The 21,567-nt window shown below is 44.3% G+C and overlaps 2 protein-coding genes across 8 annotated transcripts in view; one reads left to right on the top strand and one right to left on the bottom strand.

The window, feature by feature from the left end:
* Positions 1-16,335, top strand: part of LOC105829320 (uncharacterized protein C15orf61 homolog) — a 55,813-nt gene extending 39,478 nt beyond the window's left edge. The window contains exons 1-4 of one of the 7 annotated variants that reach the window (XM_036289686.1): positions 7,991-8,758; positions 11,758-11,929; positions 12,984-13,227; positions 14,006-16,335. In XM_036289686.1, the coding sequence (XP_036145579.1) occupies positions 11,810-11,929; positions 12,984-13,227; positions 14,006-14,133 (492 nt within the window). In that variant the 5' untranslated portion in view covers positions 7,991-8,758; positions 11,758-11,809 and the 3' untranslated portion in view covers positions 14,134-16,335. Of the gene's footprint in view, positions 1-7,990; positions 8,759-9,117; positions 11,930-12,983; positions 13,228-14,005 lie in introns of those variants that run through there. The other 6 variants (XM_012668062.3, XM_036289683.1, XM_036289684.1 and 3 more) reach the window with 6 other exon arrangements.
* LOC105830331 (cadherin-99C) overlaps positions 1-21,567 on the bottom strand; it is a 111,157-nt gene that overhangs the window by 73,474 nt on the left and 16,116 nt on the right. The gene's annotated exons all lie outside the window — the stretch shown is intronic.

The raw sequence follows: 21,567 nt of genomic DNA on the forward strand, positions 1-21,567 counted from the left end.
GTATCCGATTCGATACCTAAACGAATAACTCCGTATTATTAATTCGTTTCTCTCGTTTTTTAAATTCTAGGACAAAGAATAATTCCTGCTACAAATGATATTTAACATTATATTTAAATCTCCATAAATTCTGTGCGTACCGCGTTCACATTTAAATACACATTTTATTTCATAGTGCTAAATACATCCAGAAAGATTTAGCAACAATTGTCGAGTGCACGATTGGTCTTGCGATACCGTCTCCCGTGATAAAGTCGTCGTCACGTCATGCCGCGTGACACGCAGTTTCCTCGAGCGTACGTAGGTACATGTGAAGGGAAATAGTCTAACCGCGATCACGACCCACCTTTCCATTTTCTTTAAAGGCACCGTTGAACGCCGGCACGAACGGCAAACCAGTTTCAAACGCATATGCACCACCATTCGTACAATACGTGTCTCCCAATATGCATTTCGCCGGCACTTGCGCGACCGTGGAAACAATATTGTTGAACATTCCAGATTTGTGGAATCAGTTCGGTGAAAAAGAAAGTTACACGCGAACGAATAATTTGTTTAATTAAAAAAGATATTTAAAAATATTATTGAGACGAAAGAGAAAGAGAAAAGTTTTTTGATTCCTTTAAATTAATTAGCAATATTCTGTATAAATTTTTATTAGACATTGTACTAGTTATAGTTAATTAAAAAACTATTTTATTTTAAAGCATTTAATTATATCAAATAAAAGATATATGCGATACGATGTAATACAATGAAAGCTCGGTTCTTTTTTATAGTCAGAATCACTTTAATCGAGATTTATTATCCTCGGATTATCCTTTTTTGTAATCATTGTCCTTAAATGAATTCAAGCTCCCGCATCTGCCAATCGGACAGCTGTTAAGACCCAGTCCAATTGTTCCTCGCAATTCTCGCGGAATTACGCGTCTGACCTGAATTCGCGATTTACGCTTAAATCATAATGAAACTCGTCGTAATGAGACGCCGCGATGCGATAAACCGCCATCGTGGCACCGAGATATAACGGATTACCTACGTCATGATTCAAAATGTCTCACAAAAAAAAACTTATTGAACAAATTATCGAGAAATTATAATGCGAAAATGTACGTGGAAAGGGAAAAACCTTTTTCGTTACAATCTATTTCTAATCCTCTCTTTCTCTCTGTCTCTCTTGCCGCAAACTAATACATAATATTTTGTCAAACAATATACTAGCAAAAATGATAAAAATTGTAACAAATTTGACCGAAAAAGATATTTCAAAAATTGATTATGCCGAGACGAAGATCAATGGATAGGCAAGTCACCGCGGAACGCATATTTTCGATCCGACATATCTCCGATTAAAAAAAAAAAAATACAAAAATAAGCCTAATATTTTCTCGCAATTTCGCAGCGTGCGTAATCGTCCTTGAGAAGCGGGAGTCTCGAAGTTACGAGGATCCGTTGGCGAATTTGTTTTGCGGCGAGGGTCCCGTGGAGCCTCCGCGAGCTCGGCGATTAAGCGCAATTACGCTTCCTCCGGCTATCTCCCGGCCGGCGCAGCGTTTTCGTCGTCGGCGAGAGGATACGGCACGGAGTAACCGCGAGTTTATGGCCTCGTTCGTCCGGTGCGAATCCACCGGCGCGGCGGGATCCGGCGGCATAAAGCGATGGCTCCGCGCACGATGGAGATCTCTTCTCTTTTTCTCGTTTATCCCCCGCTTTCTCGGCGGCGGCGGCGGACGGAAGCATCCGTCCGGCGGGCGTCTCGCGGGAGAGGGAGAGAAAGAGGAGAGAAGGTTCGCCTCGTCGATTCCCGTTTTGCGAACAAAATCTCTCTCACGCGGGAATCGCCCGACGATATCGCCGCGATAATCCATGCCGGATGAGATCTTCGCGAGCCGGCTGTTTTGCCGGTAACGGGAAGCGCTTGACGGCGAGAGACAAAAGCGGAGACATATACCCGCGCCCCTTCCCCCGGTCGCCATCTGAATTGGTCGCGCTCGAACGCGCGAACAATGGCCCGAGGGCCGTCCCTTTTTCCTCGCGACCACTACCGCAGCATATTTTTCACTTAAACCGATCGATCGATAGCCGATCGTTAGAGCCTCGTGAAGACCGTTCTACGCGGAGATTCAATCGTCACGTATCTTTCGCACCTCCGAGAGAAACGAATGGAGCGTAAAATGCACTGCTCTAAATTGCACGTGAAGTCTGGAAAATAGTTATAAATTGGAAAATAGTATAAATAAACAAATCAAGTTTCGCGACGAGATCTACTGCACTCGACACAGCGTGGAAAGATGTTACGCAAAGCTGATTTTTTTTTTTAAGTGTCAGGTATTGTAAAAAAGAAATTGGACCGCCATCAGCGATATTATTTTTAATTATAAAAATGGAATTCCTCGACTAAGATTCCATCCTTTTCACACCGGCATAGGAAGACAGTTTTGCTGAAGTGTCTAAAAAGTTAGTTGGATTCAAATCTGAAAATAATTACGTGGGACGTTCAAGCACGATGAGGAATTCTGCAAAGAGCTTAGCTTCATTCCAGCAAGCAATTTGACATAATTTTAATAGTCTAACAAAATCATTCTCAGATCTATTTTTAGATGTTTTAGCCTTCTTGCCCGTGCAACGTTGCAAAACAGCAGAAAAAGTCCTTCAAAGATCTCGAAAACTCTCTCGAAGATCCTTGTTCTTGCGGCGCTGCTGCTTCAAATTATATTGGTACAATAGGCGGGCGAGCCCTTCCTACCGAAACGAGCGTCACGCCCGGCAATTCCGTTCGCAAAAGTGAGAACCGCAAATTTTCCCGCGGATTGACCTCAAAAACCACGGATTGAACGGCACTCTCCGTATCGAGCGCGACGGTCTTTCGCGGTCGTAAAAGTCCACTCGTCGTGCGGCGAGCGTGCGAGCGGTTACCGATTCGCCGCGGCTTGCAGATCGCGTGGACGGGACCCGCGACCGTAACTTCGACGGGTCTTTCATGGCGAAAAGAGCCGGGATCAACGACATCCTCCTCTCAAGGGTGTCAGCTGCGTGACGCAAACCTCACCGGCACATGGCTCTTCGAACGATACCTCGATTCCTTGTCCAATCCCGTCTTAATCGTAAAACGAATGAAACGGGCCTCTAATTAGTTCCGACCGGATCTAAAAATAACGCGATAATTCATATATTCGTCTTTGCCTCATCTGTCCTAAGGCAAGATCGACTTTGCCCGCGGTTAACAACTAGAATTCGTCATTGTTAACGCACAATGTGCATTACAATGTCGCTCACAAGTGTGCGAGGTTACTTGTTGGGTAAAAGTTTGAGAGACCTTCGCGGACCTACACGTGAGTCACTCTCGGTTCAGTGCCACCTACATCGCGCGCCGTCGAAGATAACGCGCCGCGACTCTTTCGCGAGGCGTGTGCGCTGTTCATCCTCTGATTTGAGGCCCAAAGATGAAAGCCACGCATTACACGCGATGATCTCTCGACAAGATAAGAGATGCATCCCATTCTTTAGAGCGTCATACATCCCCTCATGATGTATGCGTTTCGCCGGTGGGTGTCCAAGAGTGCTCTCCACGGTAATACGCCCTGCCAACGGAAGACAGTCAGAACTCGAGGCTATCGTGGAAGATTGCAGTCTTTATTAGCCGCGGAATAACCGACATTTTGCGAGTCTCCTTTTTTCGAGACCCGGCCGACCGACCGGACAAAGCAGATAGAAGTCCCGCGGCAATCCTACGGTTGCTCCCAAGCAACAGCGTGGAATCCACAAAAAAATTGCGCAAATAACTCCACTTGCCTTTGTTACTCTCGGAGTCTATGCCTTTTTCGACTAATTTTAGATTTCCATTAGCTTATGGTACACGTCTACTAAACGTAATAATTGATCCGAAAATTACCTGTCGCGATTATACACGGGACACACATTTGTCCAATTCGTTGGAATTCTATATTCGTCAATTTATATTACAAAAGCTCGAGCGGCCGGAGATAATAATGGAGAAATGCATTCCACGAGAAATGGCATCCTAATTAAATTACGCAAGCGCGCGTTTAGAGGTGGGAATCGAGCACGGCGAATATTTCGCGTATTATGCGGAATGTTAAATCGAGCCGACGTTTGTTAAATTACCGCGAGTAAGCGTATTTCGTTTTGCAATTTGCCCTAATGGGACACTTTAATTCGACGAATCAGAGATTCGTACGTGCTGACAATTTTAATCCCGTGTTTTCTATTCTAATCAATTTTACGATTAAATTTAAGTCAAAGGGGCAGCACACACAAATCAATACTGCTCCCTTCGGTGGCAAGGGCACCGTGAGATATATTGTCTAAACAACAATGCGATTGTTATCGACATTCAATATACCAAACGCAATTGCATCGAGTCAATAGGATATCATCGCGCATCGCCGACTAAACCGTTCCCCCGCGCTTTGAAACGGCGGTGCATGACGCGTGCTCTCGTTTCTACACACAAGGACTGTACTCCCGACGTATCCAATTCTAAATTAAAGTTCTCCGAACGGGTCAGCAACTTCTTTTTTTTCTTTCTTTTAATTGCGAAAATTGATAAAAGCGCACGGATTGTTTGCGCTTCCGTAGAGGGCGGTTATATTTACAGCGCGGCGGACTCTCCCACGCGAACCCTCCGGGACGAGTCCGACTCGGCGGAACGACGGCGACGGGCTCTCTCGATATCGATAAAATGATAATTCCGCCGTTCGCCGACCGGAAGGCAACGGCACACCGTGAGAGAAGGAGACTCACGAGACCTCGCCGCGGTTCTCTTTTCGAGAGGGCAACACTTGAGGAAACGGTATACGTAGCCGAAGGATAACAGCTCACTCCCACCGTCGCCGTCGCCGCCGCCGCCGCGAAAAAGAGAAACCGAGGAAGGAAATAAGGATCGGGCACAGGAGGCCGCAGAAACTGAATCTGCCTACCGTTCTCTCATTGGATCCCGCCTCGACCGCGAACCGCATCGTCGGTAACCCGCAAACGCCCGCAAAAAGGGCTTGCGCGCGCCCGCGGACGAGCAGAATCGCCATTAAGTCCTCGGCGAGAAACTTCATTATGCAAACGCACGGTTTCTATCCTTCGACTCTGTTCCCTCCACTTATCCGAAAAAAAAAAGAGAGAGAAAGAAGGGGGTCTCCCTTAATTCGATATCACATAACGATGAGTCTGCAGAAAGTCTTACTGTTGGAATTGTTTAATTCCAACTTTCTTAATCGTTTTTTTTTTTATCTATGTGAGTTAAGCAGCAACGGATAATTCTGCTGGAAAATTAAATGTGTTGGCAACGGCTTTTTAAATCTAATTAATTAACAAGGGAAAAAATTATACTTCGGTACTATATGTCAAAAAATTGTGTCTGAATTAAAATTATAATTTTGGATCTCTCTTTATTTTAATTAGACTCTTGAAAAATTGCTGCAGAAAATTGTAACGCGATCAACGTCAAAGTGCACGCGCTAAATTAAACGTGTACAGAATTAGCGTACGTGACCATAGATCTATTAAATTGCATATCTCGAAGAGAAAGAATCCTGCTAGAAGAGATAGAGACTCGCATTATCCCTTTGCATTGTATTCAGTCACAACGATCGAAATCGCGCGGCCGACCTCTCCACAAATTACTTCGTGCAGCCGGAAGGCGTATTAGATTATGATAATGCGGCCCTCTCAATTTCGAATCGGGCAACTGTTAAATCACCGCGCGAGGAAACGAAATTCTAATTTATAGTCGTTAGATAATAATAAATGAGTTTAGAGCGAGCCGAGTAACTCTCCCGCAAGCACAACACGGGAATAAAGAACCCTTGGGAGAAAGTGCCGCAAACACAAAACCGCCGTCCTAAACCGTGAGAAATGCTCAGCTAAAAACTCCGCAGTTCGGAGAAAATTTATCTTACTTCCGCGACACACAAACACTTGGGCGTCGTTCTGGCAAATACTTAACGCCTAATAGAATCCGCTGAAGTGTATAAAGTGCAAATTCGATAGAATGCCAAAGCGCGTTTGGATTGGCACCTCCCGATTTTTCAATTAACTCCTTTTGACCGTTAAGAGCTCTCCACGTAATACTCGTGGATTTGCATAGATATCCGGTTAATTTATTTGCGCACGTAAACGGCGTGTAAAGGAACAGATCGGGTATCCTACGGGTGTTTTACGCGTAGTAGACGCCCAACGCGCGCGCTACGGCGTCCCGTTAGGTCGTCGTATATGCGTTCATTCGCGACCGGCGGAAAAATCCGCGTGATTACACGTGCGTCGCGCATAACGAAGGAGCGGGCACCGTCACCGAGACGCGACAGGACGCGACGGCGAACGGCCGTTACATCATTTATCTCGCGGAAATCGTAGGACTCGCGTCGAAAATATAGCCGGCACACACGCACACACACACACACACACGTTCTGTCCGCGTGCATCTCACGTTCCATCTTGCGAGCCTCGTGTGTAAGCGCGAAGATTACATGTATATACGCAGGTGCGAGTCGCGTGCGTAAAAGGCGCGCGTGTAATATGGAATATGAACATCGTATCGGCAGTTTCAGGTGGAAGTTGACGAGAAGGCGTCGAGAGGAAAAAAATTGTATTACCGTAGGATATTATATATCCCGCGCGTGCATGGAAGAGAGATCATTTATTGAAAACACACCGTGGCAAGGAGAGTTTGGACGTCGCCGTGGGACGTGGGATAAAAAAGTTACGCTTTGACGTACGGTTATTGCGGCGGGAAATTCCGCTCGCGCTTCCTCGTCCACCGCAGGCACGCTGATTGAATAGCAGTCTACGTCAAAGGTGTCAAATGCATAACTATATATACAAGATGTTTTAAATGTAGCAGACTCCCTTTGAGAACCAAGGGACGAAACAACGGAAACTCTCTGAAATGATGGCTAATACAATTTTTTTTTTAATAATAATAAGAGAACGTTGGAAAAGTTTTTTTCCAACTTTGACTTTGTATTTCGCCAGGCTGCGCCAACAATACCCGCGTCAGAGATTATTAATTCCGGAACCCCGCGCGCGCGCGATTTAATCCGCGCGAGAGCGTGGTTTTCGCACCTTTGAAACGTCCGGTACGCGAATACATTACATTCCGCCCGTCTTCGCGAACGCGTCGCCTGATAATGAATCTCCGGTGGAGAAAAGCCGCTGCCTTTATGACGTTCTAGTCGATTAAGCGCGATGTAAACGCAGCTGCCCGCCGTCGGCAGGGGCATCGCTTCCTGCGCGTCTCTCTCTCTCTCTCTCTCTTTCTCTCGCGGATTGGACGGCGACGGCGACGTAATCCAATTTGATGGTGACGGCGTCTTCGCGCGATCCCGTCCGCCCAGAGTCGTCCTTTTCTACTTGGCGCGCGGTTGTGTCATCGCCGATATTACCCGCTCGTGCTATCGAACGCATGCTTCTGCCTCTGAATATTTATTTATCTTTACGAAGGATATATAACGTGGAAGCTCATTTATTATGTTAAATCCTCAGCGATGTAAAATTTTTCTCTTTCCTGGGGAAAAATCCTAACGTTAATTCGCTGCCCCGACAACGGGAATGTCGGGAAAAACTCTTTGTTAAAATCAAGCGAGACCCACCCGTCGACGCCCGTTTACGTTAACAGCGTGGCGTGGCGCTGCTATAATAAACACGTGGATGTTAATGAGATATCGCCGTAATTTATAGGGTGCTGTATAAGTCGCGACGGTATGCGAAAACGACGCCTAGGCGTGGCAACCGGAGAGCGCGGGTTTCGGAGCGCGATCGTTCGTTCGCGGCGACGAACGGGAATCCTGAGCGCGGAATGATAAGACTCTCCGCGCGAATAGTCCGACCGGATTCGCCCTTCCTCGCCCCGCGTTATGGCCATCGGGATGGCATTCGCTCACATTCAGAGAAACGGAACGAGAGCGACGCGACGTCTCGACGATGCTATCGTCGATTCGAGGTAGTTTCATTTAAAGTGGCTCTATCGCCACTTTTACGTAACGATATTCTCGTTCCGACTCGAATTACGGGTATACTCGGGATCTCTACGATGTTGATAACATTTCTACTGTGTGTGTGTGTGTGTGTGTGTGTGTGTGTTTGAATTCTTAAATATTTATAGCACGTTCACGTGGAAGTAATCGTCTTGTCGAAGCAAAAGCGAATAAAATTCGTTCACCGAGGGAAATGGTGTGCGCGATAGCTTCAGAAATATGATACGACTTTTACGAATAATTATTCTCGTGACATAGTTTCGCGAGCTGAATAAAAAAATCTCGATGAAAGTGATACGGTGCGTGTGCCTACAAAGGCACTGTGCATAAAGAGGTACATCGAAGATAACGATTCACAATGCTGTCCGTATCATAACGGGGGCATAATGCATCGAGAAGATTGTTACGTGAAGCGGCCGTTCTCCAGGTCGCGGCTATTCTGCCATTTCCGAACGGCACAACTAAATGAACGAGATTTATCATTTGTTAAATGTCTCGTTGATTGTTTTAGAAACACCCCGTTGCTAACTGGGTCGTGCGACGTGAGCGCGTTACCCCGAATTGCTTGGCTAAGCGTGTCACGCGTAAATCGGGCGGTGATAGACACGATAAATCACACCAGCGGAAGTGCAACGCTGGCATTGTCGGCCAGGCACGCTTCGACCTTCAGATACATATGTGCAATCGCGTAAACTAGTTCACTCCAAATCGATAGCTGTTCCGGCGACGAAAAGCAACATCATTATCCCCGTTGAGAGAAAAGAAAAGTCCAAGTAAATGATGAAATTATTATGCATGCCATGTAGCCTCCGAATACGTTGGGAGCAATCGCAATCTATTTCTAAACGTAACAAATATAATGAAATTATAGAAATAAATGTCGACAAAGTTTATAGATATAATTATAAAGTTATAAATAGAGAATGTCGAAATTAAATTTTGCGAAATGTTTTTCTCATTGTAATGTATACTGAAAGAAAATTTACTAGATTGAAAATACTTTTTCAAATAGTACCAAGCTTTTTATAAATCTAGAAAATGTATAATACATTTTCTAAATTATAGAAAATAATATCTTATTTGAAATAAATATTATTTATTTTTTACAATACTTTGAAAAAATATTTATTCCAATCTAGTAATTTTTTTCCAGTGTGTAGAGTTAAAGTTAAAAAAAGTCAGAAACTTTATTTTCGATGGAGAAGCACGCAACATTTTTCATCGTTATTATTCGCGATTTATGATTTGTCAAAATAATTATGCCACCCTCGGGGAAGAGAACACGCGTCTTCGTGGCGCGAGCGAGGAAAAGAGCCCGCGTGGCTGGAGACGAGAGAACAAGATGTACCGTAAGTCCGCCGAGAATGATAGCCCGTCAAGGCTGCTGCTTGACAGTCTGACCCCATGCCACGAGGCCGCGACCGGTATATTTACCACCTGGAAGTGCTTAGAAGGGATTTCTCATCCGCGTTTCCTAATGGTCTATTATTGGACTATTGAAGGGAATGCTTTGGCGAGGGCTGCCACGCCTGCCGCGCGAAAGTTATGGGATAGGATAACAATGGCACATAAAACAGACGGCTACAAATTAGCTCGGGTCATCGTAACTTTGACTTGCGTTTTAATCTTTTCTATGCAAACCATGTACAGTATAATTAAAATGTAAAGAAGAGTCCTTCAAACGAAGCAAAGGCTCGCGCATTGCGCAAGATCAATTTCCATTTCTACAACGCAGGGTGTTTCAAGATTTTTACAAATTCTAATTTAGACACCGTGATATTTTATTCTGATTTTTACATTTATTTCTTAAAGAAAAAACATAATACGTGCTAAATTGAAAAATATATAACGATGTTAGGTTTCTTTACATAAATAAATTGAATTACATTGATTTTATAACACTTTACTCTCACTTCACACGGTTACAATCTTCCCTCGTGCACGAAAGTTCCAAACGCTCGATTAAACACGAAGAAAACGATTCAAAAAGACCGCCATACGGAATCGATACTGAACGACGACGGCGCTCGTGAAGTTTAGCGTCGCGTCGATTGTGCCACTACACTAGCACATGTTGCATAATACTTTATCTTAGTCTCTTTCTCTTTTGATTCGATCGCGGGGAAAAAAAATAATCATACGCGTCGAACACGCGCGAGAAGACGTGCGCGCACTGCATTGAGTGCTGGTTTGGTGAAGTTCGTGCCGGGTGAAGTACAGCTTGGAACTCCTCAAGCAGGCAGCATCGACTGACCCAATGACTGCAGCCATCTATTCGCCAACACGAAAGTCTCGCGCACGCGTGAAAGAGTGAGCACACCAGTGTGGTATTAATACGCCAGATTTTAAAGTGAATCTTAGAAATCTTAGCGAGACTTTCCCCATTTTTTCCTACACAAATATTTATCATACTACTCCTAGAATTAACAATGAGGAAGATAAGATATAGATAAAAACTAATTGCAGGCGTGAACTACTTTTCTGATTGATATCTACAGCGGAAGTATCAATTAAGTGCCACGAATGCGCTTAGAGTTGGTTTTAAATTGTTTAATGGAAGAAATGCGATTCTCTTCGAATGCTATTATAAAAATAAGAAAGAATTAAACCAGAACATTATCGCATTATTGCAATGCGAATAAGAGCGCGAGATTCGGTCTGTATGATTACAATTGTCTGACTGTACCATTATCAGTATGTATCTACTTTCTATTGCCACTTATAATTAAAGAATTAGAGAACGGCGGTGCGTAGAGAAAATGAACTTTGCAGTTACGGAGCAACGTTCCGTGATACGATCGGTATTTCTTCGCTGACAACAATTGTCAATGAATATCGGGAACAAAAACAAACGCTTCATCCAAACAAATGCGAAATCGCGTTAAATAACCGCGCGTCGAGGCGTCAACTGGTAATTTCGACTTCATACAATTACTCAACCTCGCTCGAAGTATACATCCCCGGAATACCTCGCGACTACCTCGATGAAGCAATCAGAACCGCATAGCGGCGAAATTACGCGCGCTGATGTGCAAAAGTTGACGCGCGCGCGTCATCAATTACGTTGTTACTCATTCCCGCCGTGACGCGAACACGCGTAAAAGACAGAAACGCTAACGTTACACCGCGGGACACGATCGCTTCCACCGTGCGATCGTACTGAACCTCGTTAACCTTGACATTTTGAGCGACTCTCTTGTCGCGCGTTTATTTTAGAAAGGTAGAACGCGACACGTACCGCGACGAATTTCTGCCCCGCGGGCCGATAGGCGATAGTATTGCGTACGGCGCGATTACTTCTATCATCATCTATTTATGCGACAGAATCTCGTCTCGAAGCACCGCCGCCTTCTTTTCATTATAAACGCATGCCCTCAGTATAGGCTGACGTGAGTGCTTGTTTTTTATTCGATGACAAATTTTTTAGTCATTCTTCTCCTCGCGACTTAATATTTCGCGTAATTTTTCATTCAAATTTTATAGAGCCTAATTAATCTCAAGTCCCTTTACCTTTAATTACCTTGCACATCGTTCAGCCTTTTAACTGTATTACAGAAAAATGTCTCATAAAAGGGAATTTTCTTGTAGACTTCGGGTTTAATTTTTAATTGTTGTCACAGCTCTCGTACGTCAGTGTTTTTGATGAAAATATTTTAACGAAAATATTTCCTATAATATTCATAATTTTTAGAAGAAAGGAGGATATTATATTACAGCCCAAGCATATTTTATTTAATACTAATGTAGCTAATAAGAAATGAATTTTTGCAAGATCTGTTTGTAAAATCAAGATCAACTGAGATTTGGCGGGATTGATCAGTGAGATGCAATCACGGATAATAATCGTCAACTCGCGCATCGAACGAAGAGCGCTGTTCGCTACGAGATATGCTAATCTCTGGACGAGGATATTCCAGAAGAAGAGGAAACCGTTGGCGTCAGAGGTTAGTGTGCCTCTCGATTTCTCATGAATTAAGCCGGCCGCTCCCCTGATTATCTCGTGCCTTGTGTGTTTTTTTTTTTTATCAGCCCGAAGGAGATCTTTTCTCAGGGGACCGCGCGCACTTTCCCCGGACACTTTCTTACGTAACAATATACATACGCTCGTGTTACACTTGGCGTGTTTCCATTCCCGCGCGGCATCACGCGATCGCACGGCCCTGATAAACTGGAGAATCTTCCCAAGTCGAGCAGAACCCTAAGAGTCTTGATTTTGAATCTATTGTGCGTTCTACTGATTCCACAAATTGCAAGTTACCCGCCAAGTGTTCTGTTCATTTCGAACTTGAACCAAACTTGCGACGTAAGATACGTAGAAAAAAGATGACCAATTCCTGCTGGTTTCGAGCCAGTATTTGCATGTCGAGGATAAAATTCTACAATTCACAGACAAATGTTTGTCAGATGTAAACTCTTCGTTCACTATTATTATACTTACTCAGAAGCTATTTTTATTGTAAATATTATGCTCACGTAAACTCCGAATCTTCGCGGAGAGTGATCCACGATTCTGTCTTTTGTTTCTTCTTAAACATCGGCTAAAATCTCAGAATCCCATTTGCTTTACTACATAGGTGCAAAGTCACTCCCGCCGGTGCAATTTAATCCTGCGGTAACGTGAAACGGCAAATATACAAGTAATATGATCGCGCGTTGAGAAACGACATTATAGCGAGTGGCTGGCTCGTTTCCGAGTGGCGTGCTCAGATTCTTAAAATCCCACCGGCGTTTGATACCTTCATATTGCGACGGGTTAATTTCTTCTATACACACGGGAAAGCCGGAAGGGCCAGCCGGTTGACGGCGGTGTTAACGAGCCGACGTGCCGTGGAAGAGAGAGAGAGAGAGAGAGAGAGAGAGACGTCGTCGTAACGGGACGTAACGGCCGCGACTTTGTCCCGCGTGCTCGCGATGATCCCCCAGGATATTTCCTCGATCAGTCAATGTGCACAAAGTCGCCCGACGTGATTGCGGTAACTATCTCTCTGTGCAACGTAGGTCTTAACGAGCTACCTATTGCAAGCCGACGAGCCCCCCTGGACCTCGTACTTCGTCCGGTACGCCGACGTTGTGAACGATCAGCGGGGAATGTCACACTTCAATTGGCCGGCGGGCGGCAGCAATTACCACGTACTTAGGACCGGCTGCTTCCCGTACATCAAGTATCACTGCAGCAGGCGGCCGGCGCAGGATCTCAGCGGCGAGGACAGATTCTTCAAGGCGATCAAGATATTGAACCTTGGTGGGTCCGCGCGGTATTAACGCTCGTGAAGAAAAGGTGCGCGCGCGCGCGCGCGGCCTTGTTCATTTACGCGCCGGTCCGGCGCGATAAACCAGCGAGCTCGTATATTCTATAATTATCGCGAACGCAAGATGTCACGAAATCCTCGATACTAACTTTAATGAGATCCCTTAAGCACTTTGGAATCTAAGGGTTATTGCTTTAACTAAAACATACAGAAACATTTTAATGATTTTTTGCTCGTTAAATCCCTCGGAATTCATTCTAATTAAATTTAGTTTAACTGCCTGGGAAAATTTTTTTTTTTTTTTTCAGAATCTCAATTCGAGCGCAAAATTTTTAATATAACAAATTACGGTAGCATTGCTGTTAAAAAGGGAAAAAAAGTATCGATAAATGCTGGAAATTTGCCAAGAAAGTCCTTCACCGCAAAGACTCGGGACACCCTGTAAATTGGCAGCTACCGCTGCTTGATTAATCGAAGTCGGTCCGTATCTAAAGCAACGATCGGAACAAGGCGTTTCAGCAGAAACCGCGCGTATCGCCAGGCGGTCTTATTTGGCTTAACTTCCGACGTCCGAGGGGGAAACGTGGGACGGACGGAGCACGGCGAGGCGTTGTCCTTCCACGGCCAACGTCTCGTCTCTCATTGAGTGCTCTACCGTGATCTGGAATTAGCCACGGCGAACGGGTTCAGCAATGCGACGACTCGATCGAATTCCCCTCTCTCCCCCTTTCTAATTTCTTGCCTCCTTACGCCTGTGTTCGTCCAAACCAGGTATTCCCACCCTGATGTACGGACTGGCCGCGACGCAGCTTATCCGGCACCGCGAGATCGTGAGGACGCCTCGGGGTGACGTGACGATCTACTTCTTGCTACCGGAGGACAAAGGCTCGCCGTACTGAGACCCGCACCCTGCGACGCTAATCTACGTTGGGTCTCGGCGTCACGGCCTTCCACGGAGATGACATTAACGGCAACGAAATGCAGAGCCGTGCCGGATGATCCTTTTTTTTCAACATCTCCCTCCTCGTTACTGGTAATTCCGAGTCCTCGAGCGCAAAACATAGTGGGAATCGAGCGACGCAAAAAAAAAAAACTCTCAGACACCGCGACTTTTATCCGTGACGGATACTAATTTTGTTAACTCGGAAAACAGAGACGTTGGAAGTGCTCCGATTCGGAGCAATGTCACGCGAAAGAATACGGCAGGTATTTATTCGTTAATAAACAGCTACACCTTGACACGGACAGTTGATTTCTTTTGCAGTTGTTGCTTTATGTGAAATACAATTTTGAGAGATTTTAAAACGCTACATCAGGTCTCTCGGTTAAATACAATCGCAAACGAAAATTGCGCTGGTAAGAAAACTTGATATTCGGTTTCATTGTAAGATTATAAAAACTGGTTTAGCAGATAGATTTATCTTCAGCTCGATAAACAGCGCGTGCCAGTCATCGCTCCTCCATCCATCAGTCAATTATTAAATCGCGAAGGCTTTCATCGTCAGCGACGGTATCAGTCACTTGATACGAATCCGCAGGCGATCGTGATACAGCCTCGTGTCAGGGGATCTAAACGCGAGCTCTTCAGAAGCTTCGACGACGCGCCGATAATGTGAAACCTCGTTAATGAGGCCCGCCGGCAATCCGCATGCGTGGAACACGGTGCGAATGCGTATATATATAGTTAGAATAGTCTTCTAATCGACTACTACCCGTGTTCCCTCCGCGATCCGCTAATGCATTAACGTCGGGCTCGACCAAGATCTCTCCGCCCTGGACCTGTTACCGCGGTGGGTACGGATGAACATCGACGACGAGAGCTCTCGCGTTGCTCCGATCGTCAGCATGTAAACTGGGGATTTACGAGCGCACGTGCTTGCAACGCGAATAATAATTCGTATTAATTATCGATCGATATACGATGCGATCGGATACGTTATCCGGCAAGCGTGTAAGTACGAATCCTAATTTGAATTGATAGGTGCTTACATTGTTGCGTTAAATTGTGCACGAATTTTGACAATAATGTTTATTCGATAAGATATTCCAGTATATCCGTGATTTTTCGTAGCTTTACAATTACGTTTCCTTGTAGAGATAAAATATAAATTTCCAAATTTCCACACGGAGAAAATTTTCTCTTTAAAATTTACTGTCAAACTCTAATTATGGAATAATATATAACCTCGAGGAATTTTGCTATATTTTTTAGTAAAATTTACTATTCTCTTAGTAAACTGTACTAAAAGCATAATAAACTATACTTTTAGTAAATTTTACTAAAAGGTACAGTAAAATTCCTCCAGGTAACGCATTATCTCACAATTATCAGATTTTGAGGGTAAATTTTAAGAGAAAATTCTCTCCGTGTATATTACATATATTTTTGTAATTAAAATTTATTCTAATTTACACACCTGATTTCTAATGCCTTGTATTTTTTTATAAATACTACAGAAGCAAAAGAGACTTTATCCAGAGGAAACTTTAGACCTTCTATTCGTTTTTGTAATTTTTATCAATCTTCTTTTTAATTATGCAATTTCATGCTTAATTTGATTCAATTTTACTTCAACTTTTCCAAGCTCCAGATTAGAATATTTTTCAACTTTAAATAACACGATATTATGCACAATAGCTACGGCTATGTAATGAGTTGCCACCTGTTAATATATACTTAACTACCGTTTGAACATTAATAATAAGTTATCGCGGCAATTTCTGCAACCGTAACGAATCTGGAAACGAACGCGGTGAAAGTAAATGCAGAAAACCAGCGGTGACCTGCGATTTTTTTTTTCTGCAAAAACAGATCAGGCATAAAAGCGTTATCAGCAGGTGCAGTGATATTTGGATCTCAAATCGCGGAACCGGCGCGGCGGTAGGCAAAAATTTGTTAGCAAACCGTGAAGTGTTGCGCAACAACATTTCATGTCTTTTCCCCGACGTTTGCAATTACGTTGGAAAGTTCCCGCTGTTTCGAATGCAAACGACCCTACCCGTCGATGACATGACGCACGCACTTCTCCAAATGGTCATTTATCACCCGATGATTACGTCGACAAACACATGAAATAAATAAAAGCCGTATTAAGAAAAAATATTAATTAACTGCTGGCTTTCACGTCGGCCTTTTAAAGGACTTTCACCGATCCGTACCATTGCATCCCGTCGTGGACGACATCTTCGATCTTGCCTTTTTCGGATGCTCAACAATATACTCCTCTTCTATTAACGAGGCGTAATCCGAGAAGTATCGCAAGAGAGTAAAAAAAACGTAGCGTAACGAGCGTACTGCGTTATTTTCCTTGGAGATATAAAGGTGATTTTATCATAAAAGCAATTAGAAGACGTGAAACATGGAGTTGTTTCGAGATATGAAATACCTAGGTGCCTGCATGTGCAAGACCCTTAATTGTAATGATATTTCCAAAGCATCCAATAAACTGTCTTAAGGTCCTGCTAGGATTAACAAAACCTCGCAGGATTGGTAGGATTTCACTGATAACGACGGAAATTATATTTAATGCGACACGCATATTTGCAACCTTTACGACAGCGTCTGCTCGAAAACGATTAAAAGTATTGAAAAAAAAAAATATTGAGCGGTACAATTCTTATTCGCGCTTTCCTCCGAGATAAATTAATCTCTAAAGGTCTCTCGTACCGATTAGCCTTTATGTCACCAATCGAGTCCTCACGGACCAATGCGTTCGGGCATGACGATTATCAGTCGATTCAATTCGCGGAATTACTCGAGTGTCCAGCGCGTATTAAATGTAAAGTTCGGTATCTAACACACAGATAACATTTTCCAGCTTAAAGTTTTATAACGTCAGATCCATTGGTACTCTCGGGTTCTTCGCTCCGGGTGATCTCCTCGAGTGGGAAGAATGACTGGAAAGGAATGGGAGACGAGGGAGAAGGAAAAGAGAGACAGGGGGAAAGGTGGGAATTTTACGAAGCTCGTTAGGTACGTTGTGGAGGGCTAGTTATGCTGATTAGATCGAGTTTACATATCGAGAATGTGCAACTGCACATATTAATAGTATCGAACTCGGCGCGTTTCTACCGGAATGGCAGGCCGACCGGCGCTGCAAGAGTTGCGGTTTGCGAAAAGAAAGAAACGACGATTTCTCATTTTCGCGAAACAGGACGCTGGTGATAATAATAGCGATAACGAAACTTAGCCAAACGTCTCGCCACACGATTTGCAGTCGTGCTAAATAACGTAACGACAAAAGGCAGGAACGAAAGGGTACCGGATTGCAATATATCATTGCGAGCAATTTCATTTCCTGTACAACCAAAGGATATTATCCTTGCAGCGACATTGCAAATATTGAAACAGATTTTATAACACACAACTATAATATTTGTTATAATATTAAAGTATTCATGGTATTAAATAACCGCTTGAACTTTTGATCCTTATGTTTACATTTAATTTTATTCAATATTTATATTTTCTATATACAGACTGCCCGCTAAACAAATATGCAATATTAAATTTATTTTTTTTCATTTTTTCATTTTTTCTCGTTGAAAAAAATAACTATATTTTTAAACGTTATTATGATATATACACACATGTTATTATAGCGCTCACACTTAATTTAAATTGTGCAGAAATTATTTACACAGTTTGCTTTTGTGTAAACATTTTGTATAAAACATTTTACAATCAGTTTATTCGCTATTTTTTTATAAATCCATGATTTGAAATTCAAAACAACACGTGTTTTATAATTTTAATACGTTTAAAACCATCGCGAAATGAGTTCTCAGTATAGTTACATTACGTACAATTAGTTTTATATCAATGATATTAAACGCTTTAACAGGCTTTGATCACCGACGCGTAAAATTCGCAAATTCGTATATTACAAATATAAAACTCGTATTTTAAAACAGCTCGAAGTAGTGCCCGATTTTTAATAACTTAAAAGTAACTTTGAAAAATAACAACAAAACGATTATTACAGATTCAATTTTCGTTTCACATTGCAGAAATTTGAGTCCCTTATTAATTCCATTTTATAACAATAAATTTTTAGAAAGAGAGGGACAGAGGAGTATCAAGACGCAGACATTCTTCTATATATTTAGCAAAAGGGTCAATTGTGTAAATATATATCAAAATGAACACACTTCGCCGTTCATCCTTGCCCTCGTGACCCGAAAGTACGCAGCTTGTTCAGCGAATACCTCGCAGCGAGATGTGCAATGTCATCAGACTTTTGTTTTCGATTCGCAGTGCTACGCGCGTGACGTTGCATTCGTCGTACTCGCATTTTCGCTCGAATCTATATACTTTCCGATGCATAAAGAAAAGCTAAATGGAGCAACGCACCGTGCAAAATAATAACGCTCCGGAACAGAGGAGATAACATCAACGGCCACATCCATCCGGTGAAGTACAGATAGATGCAATAATAGCGTCCGGGGAAGGTTCTCTCTCTGGTCATGCTTTTAACATTTAAGGGCATGGCTTTTTTTACAAAAGAGAACCTGCGGCTTTGTATCGAAATTGTATCGAAAAATAGCCTTTCAATTTTTTTCCTAAGGAAAGAATACGACAATATCGCAAAGTTTAATAATATATCGTGCAACCTACGATATTCTTAAATAAAACAGAATATTTTAATTTATTCGCAAATGCGTCCCGCAGAAACTCTTCAAAGATCTTTCGTCTCGCCATCGGAGAACCGATGGGTGGCAAAGATACAGAGAGGGGAAAAAAAAAGGATAAATTCGAACGCTGAAAGCGTATCTACCGGGTACCATTATCGCACCCCGGTGCACAGCGTCGCAACGAACGTGAATCGAGGATATCGAGGCTGAATCGCGCGTACGCTTGTCGATTTATTTATCAGTGCGTGCACACGCATGTGCACACGCGCGAAAGTGCACGTTACGAGTAGCGGATACGATCGTCGGTTCCGTCCACGGTTTACCGTCCCTTATCTCGGCCCGGATCTCGAGCCAGAGCGCGTCGAAGGCAAGTTAATTTTACCACGGGAGAGAAAGGGAGAAGGCTGAAGCCTTCCGGCTCCGGGCGCTCTCGCGAATAATCGCGCATCCTCGAGAAGGAGCTCGTGAGTCACGGCCGGAATTAGGAGCGAGCCCCGCTCTCTCTCTCTCGATCTCTCACCCGGTCGCCCTTCATCCCTCCGGCCGGCCTCGCCGAATATCTCGGCGATAGTAGTATCACCGTTCGATAGAACCCGTTCGATTCACCGAGCTCGTTACGCGGCCGACTACTGAATTTACTCGCGGCCATTAATTTATGCGCGCCCACAAATCAAGCGGCGCGAAATAGAATCGTTGCCTGCCTCCGCTTTCGTCCTGCATTCGTGCACATGCGTTTCCATCCCCCGGGGGCGAGCGCTCCGCGATCGCGAGCCACCGATAACGGTATCGATAACCGATATTCATTTCGATTCGCCAGTGTTACGCGCGCGCGAATAACGCCCGCTTGATCTATCGGCGCGATTATTAAATGTCGCGTTACGCGTTGCGCCATCACGTACGTAACGTTTGATTGCCGGCGGAAGGTGGCGGACCGCTGCTCGCGCGGTCGATTAATACCGCGACCGGGGTGTTCTCTCTTTTTTTTTTTTTATCGGTGCGTGCTTACCGATCCGAGAAGATAATCGCCCGTCCGACGCGTTTAATCCGCGGAACGCTTCGCCCCGAGATATGGAATCGCGGGAGATCAGCTTCCTAAATCGTGATCTCGATGTTTCCCCTTGATATCAATGTTGAAACGTTATAAAGCAAAGTGAGTGCGCCCTGTACGCGCCGTCTGCGGACGAGTTGCCTCTCTTCCTCTCTCCGAGACGCCGCCGAGATGCGAAATCCGCCGTGAAGCGCGACAGGGGCGAATATCGCGGCGGCCGCTGAGAAAATTATCAATTATCCCGCGCGGAGTTTCGTAGGGCGAGATCGGCCGTGGTCGCGGCCGGCCATAAATCGCCGGTGGTATCGGTTTTGCCTCGTTGCCTTCTCCTCCGTGGATAATGGACACGGGGCCCCGGCGCGTAATGAACGCGCGCGTTAAAATCGAACGTCCGCGCGCGAAAAGCAGGCGCGATGCTTTACGGTGCCGGAAGTCGCTCGGACGCGCTGGAAAATTGAATCGTTCGCGAGGCCGAGGCCTACAGGTCGGCCATTATTTCCATCGTTTCATTAGATTCCCGATTCCTCCGCGCGCAAACCCTTTCCCCCGCTCCCTTCTTCCTTCCCCTCCTACCCTACCCAAGTGCGTTAACTGATAATTACGTTAGCACGATGGGCGATAATTATACGGGGGACGTTTCGGATGGCTATATCTCTCTATCGTGGTGCGAGCGTCCGAGGTGAGAGCCTCGAATTTATATTACCTCGACGCATCGTTGCGTTTCCGTCACGTTCGGCATGGGTGCAATAACGTAATCTCGAATCTTCCCCTCAACGCGAACGCGATGCACTCTCCTGGGAACGCCGACGGAACGCAATCGTAGTTTGACCGTTCCGCCGTGTGAGAACTTCTCGGGATACTTCCGCTTTTCTCGAACGGAATTCCTTCCCCCCCCCCTCCGCCCCACGCAAATATTCTTCCATATAATTGTATTGTAAATTTGATTTGAAACGTCTTTAAACATGGCGTCATTGTTTCTTTTTATATTTTCTCTTTCTCTCTTTTTGTGTAAGGAAATAGTTACTTTAAAACGATGAATAATCTTTGAAAAATGTAACGTAACGAACAAAATATAAAAAAAAACAGAATTGCATACTTTAATTGGACGTGTAAATAAATTAAATGGGAATTCTTTTTTTGAAGACTTTCCAATTCTCAGTTGTAAACGACACTTTTCTTCCTGGAAAAAGTATCGCACAAAATTGTTTAAAATTTATAATCATCCGCATTACAGTAAAAAAAATAATTATAAACGGGAGGATTAGCCTGCATGGTCAGGTGTGCGCGTGTATGAGAGTAATGTGCCAGAGGAGAAACGTGAAACGGGATGCCGCGCGATAATCGGATCTCCTGGCATGTCTCCCCGGCTTCCTCGAGGAAATCGACTTAATTAAGGCAAATTTAAGTTCGAGGGACGCTACGGGACGAAAGTATATCGTCGGGGTGGCGCGCAATGATCCTGCGGGTCTTCCCGTCTCCTCCTCGCTAATTGGCGAAGCGAAGGGGAAGCCAGCGTCTTCGTCGCTCGGTCTTCGCTGCTTAAATTACATCGATATAATTAATCGACGCCGCTCGTTGCGTTACGGGCGAGGCGTATTGCGAAAATCCACGAGTACCCGGTAGGGTAATTAAGAGAAGGAGGACGCGTCAT

This window comes from Monomorium pharaonis, chromosome 7, assembly GCF_013373865.1.
Source record: "Monomorium pharaonis isolate MP-MQ-018 chromosome 7, ASM1337386v2, whole genome shotgun sequence".
Lineage (NCBI taxonomy): Eukaryota > Metazoa > Arthropoda > Insecta > Hymenoptera > Formicidae > Monomorium > Monomorium pharaonis.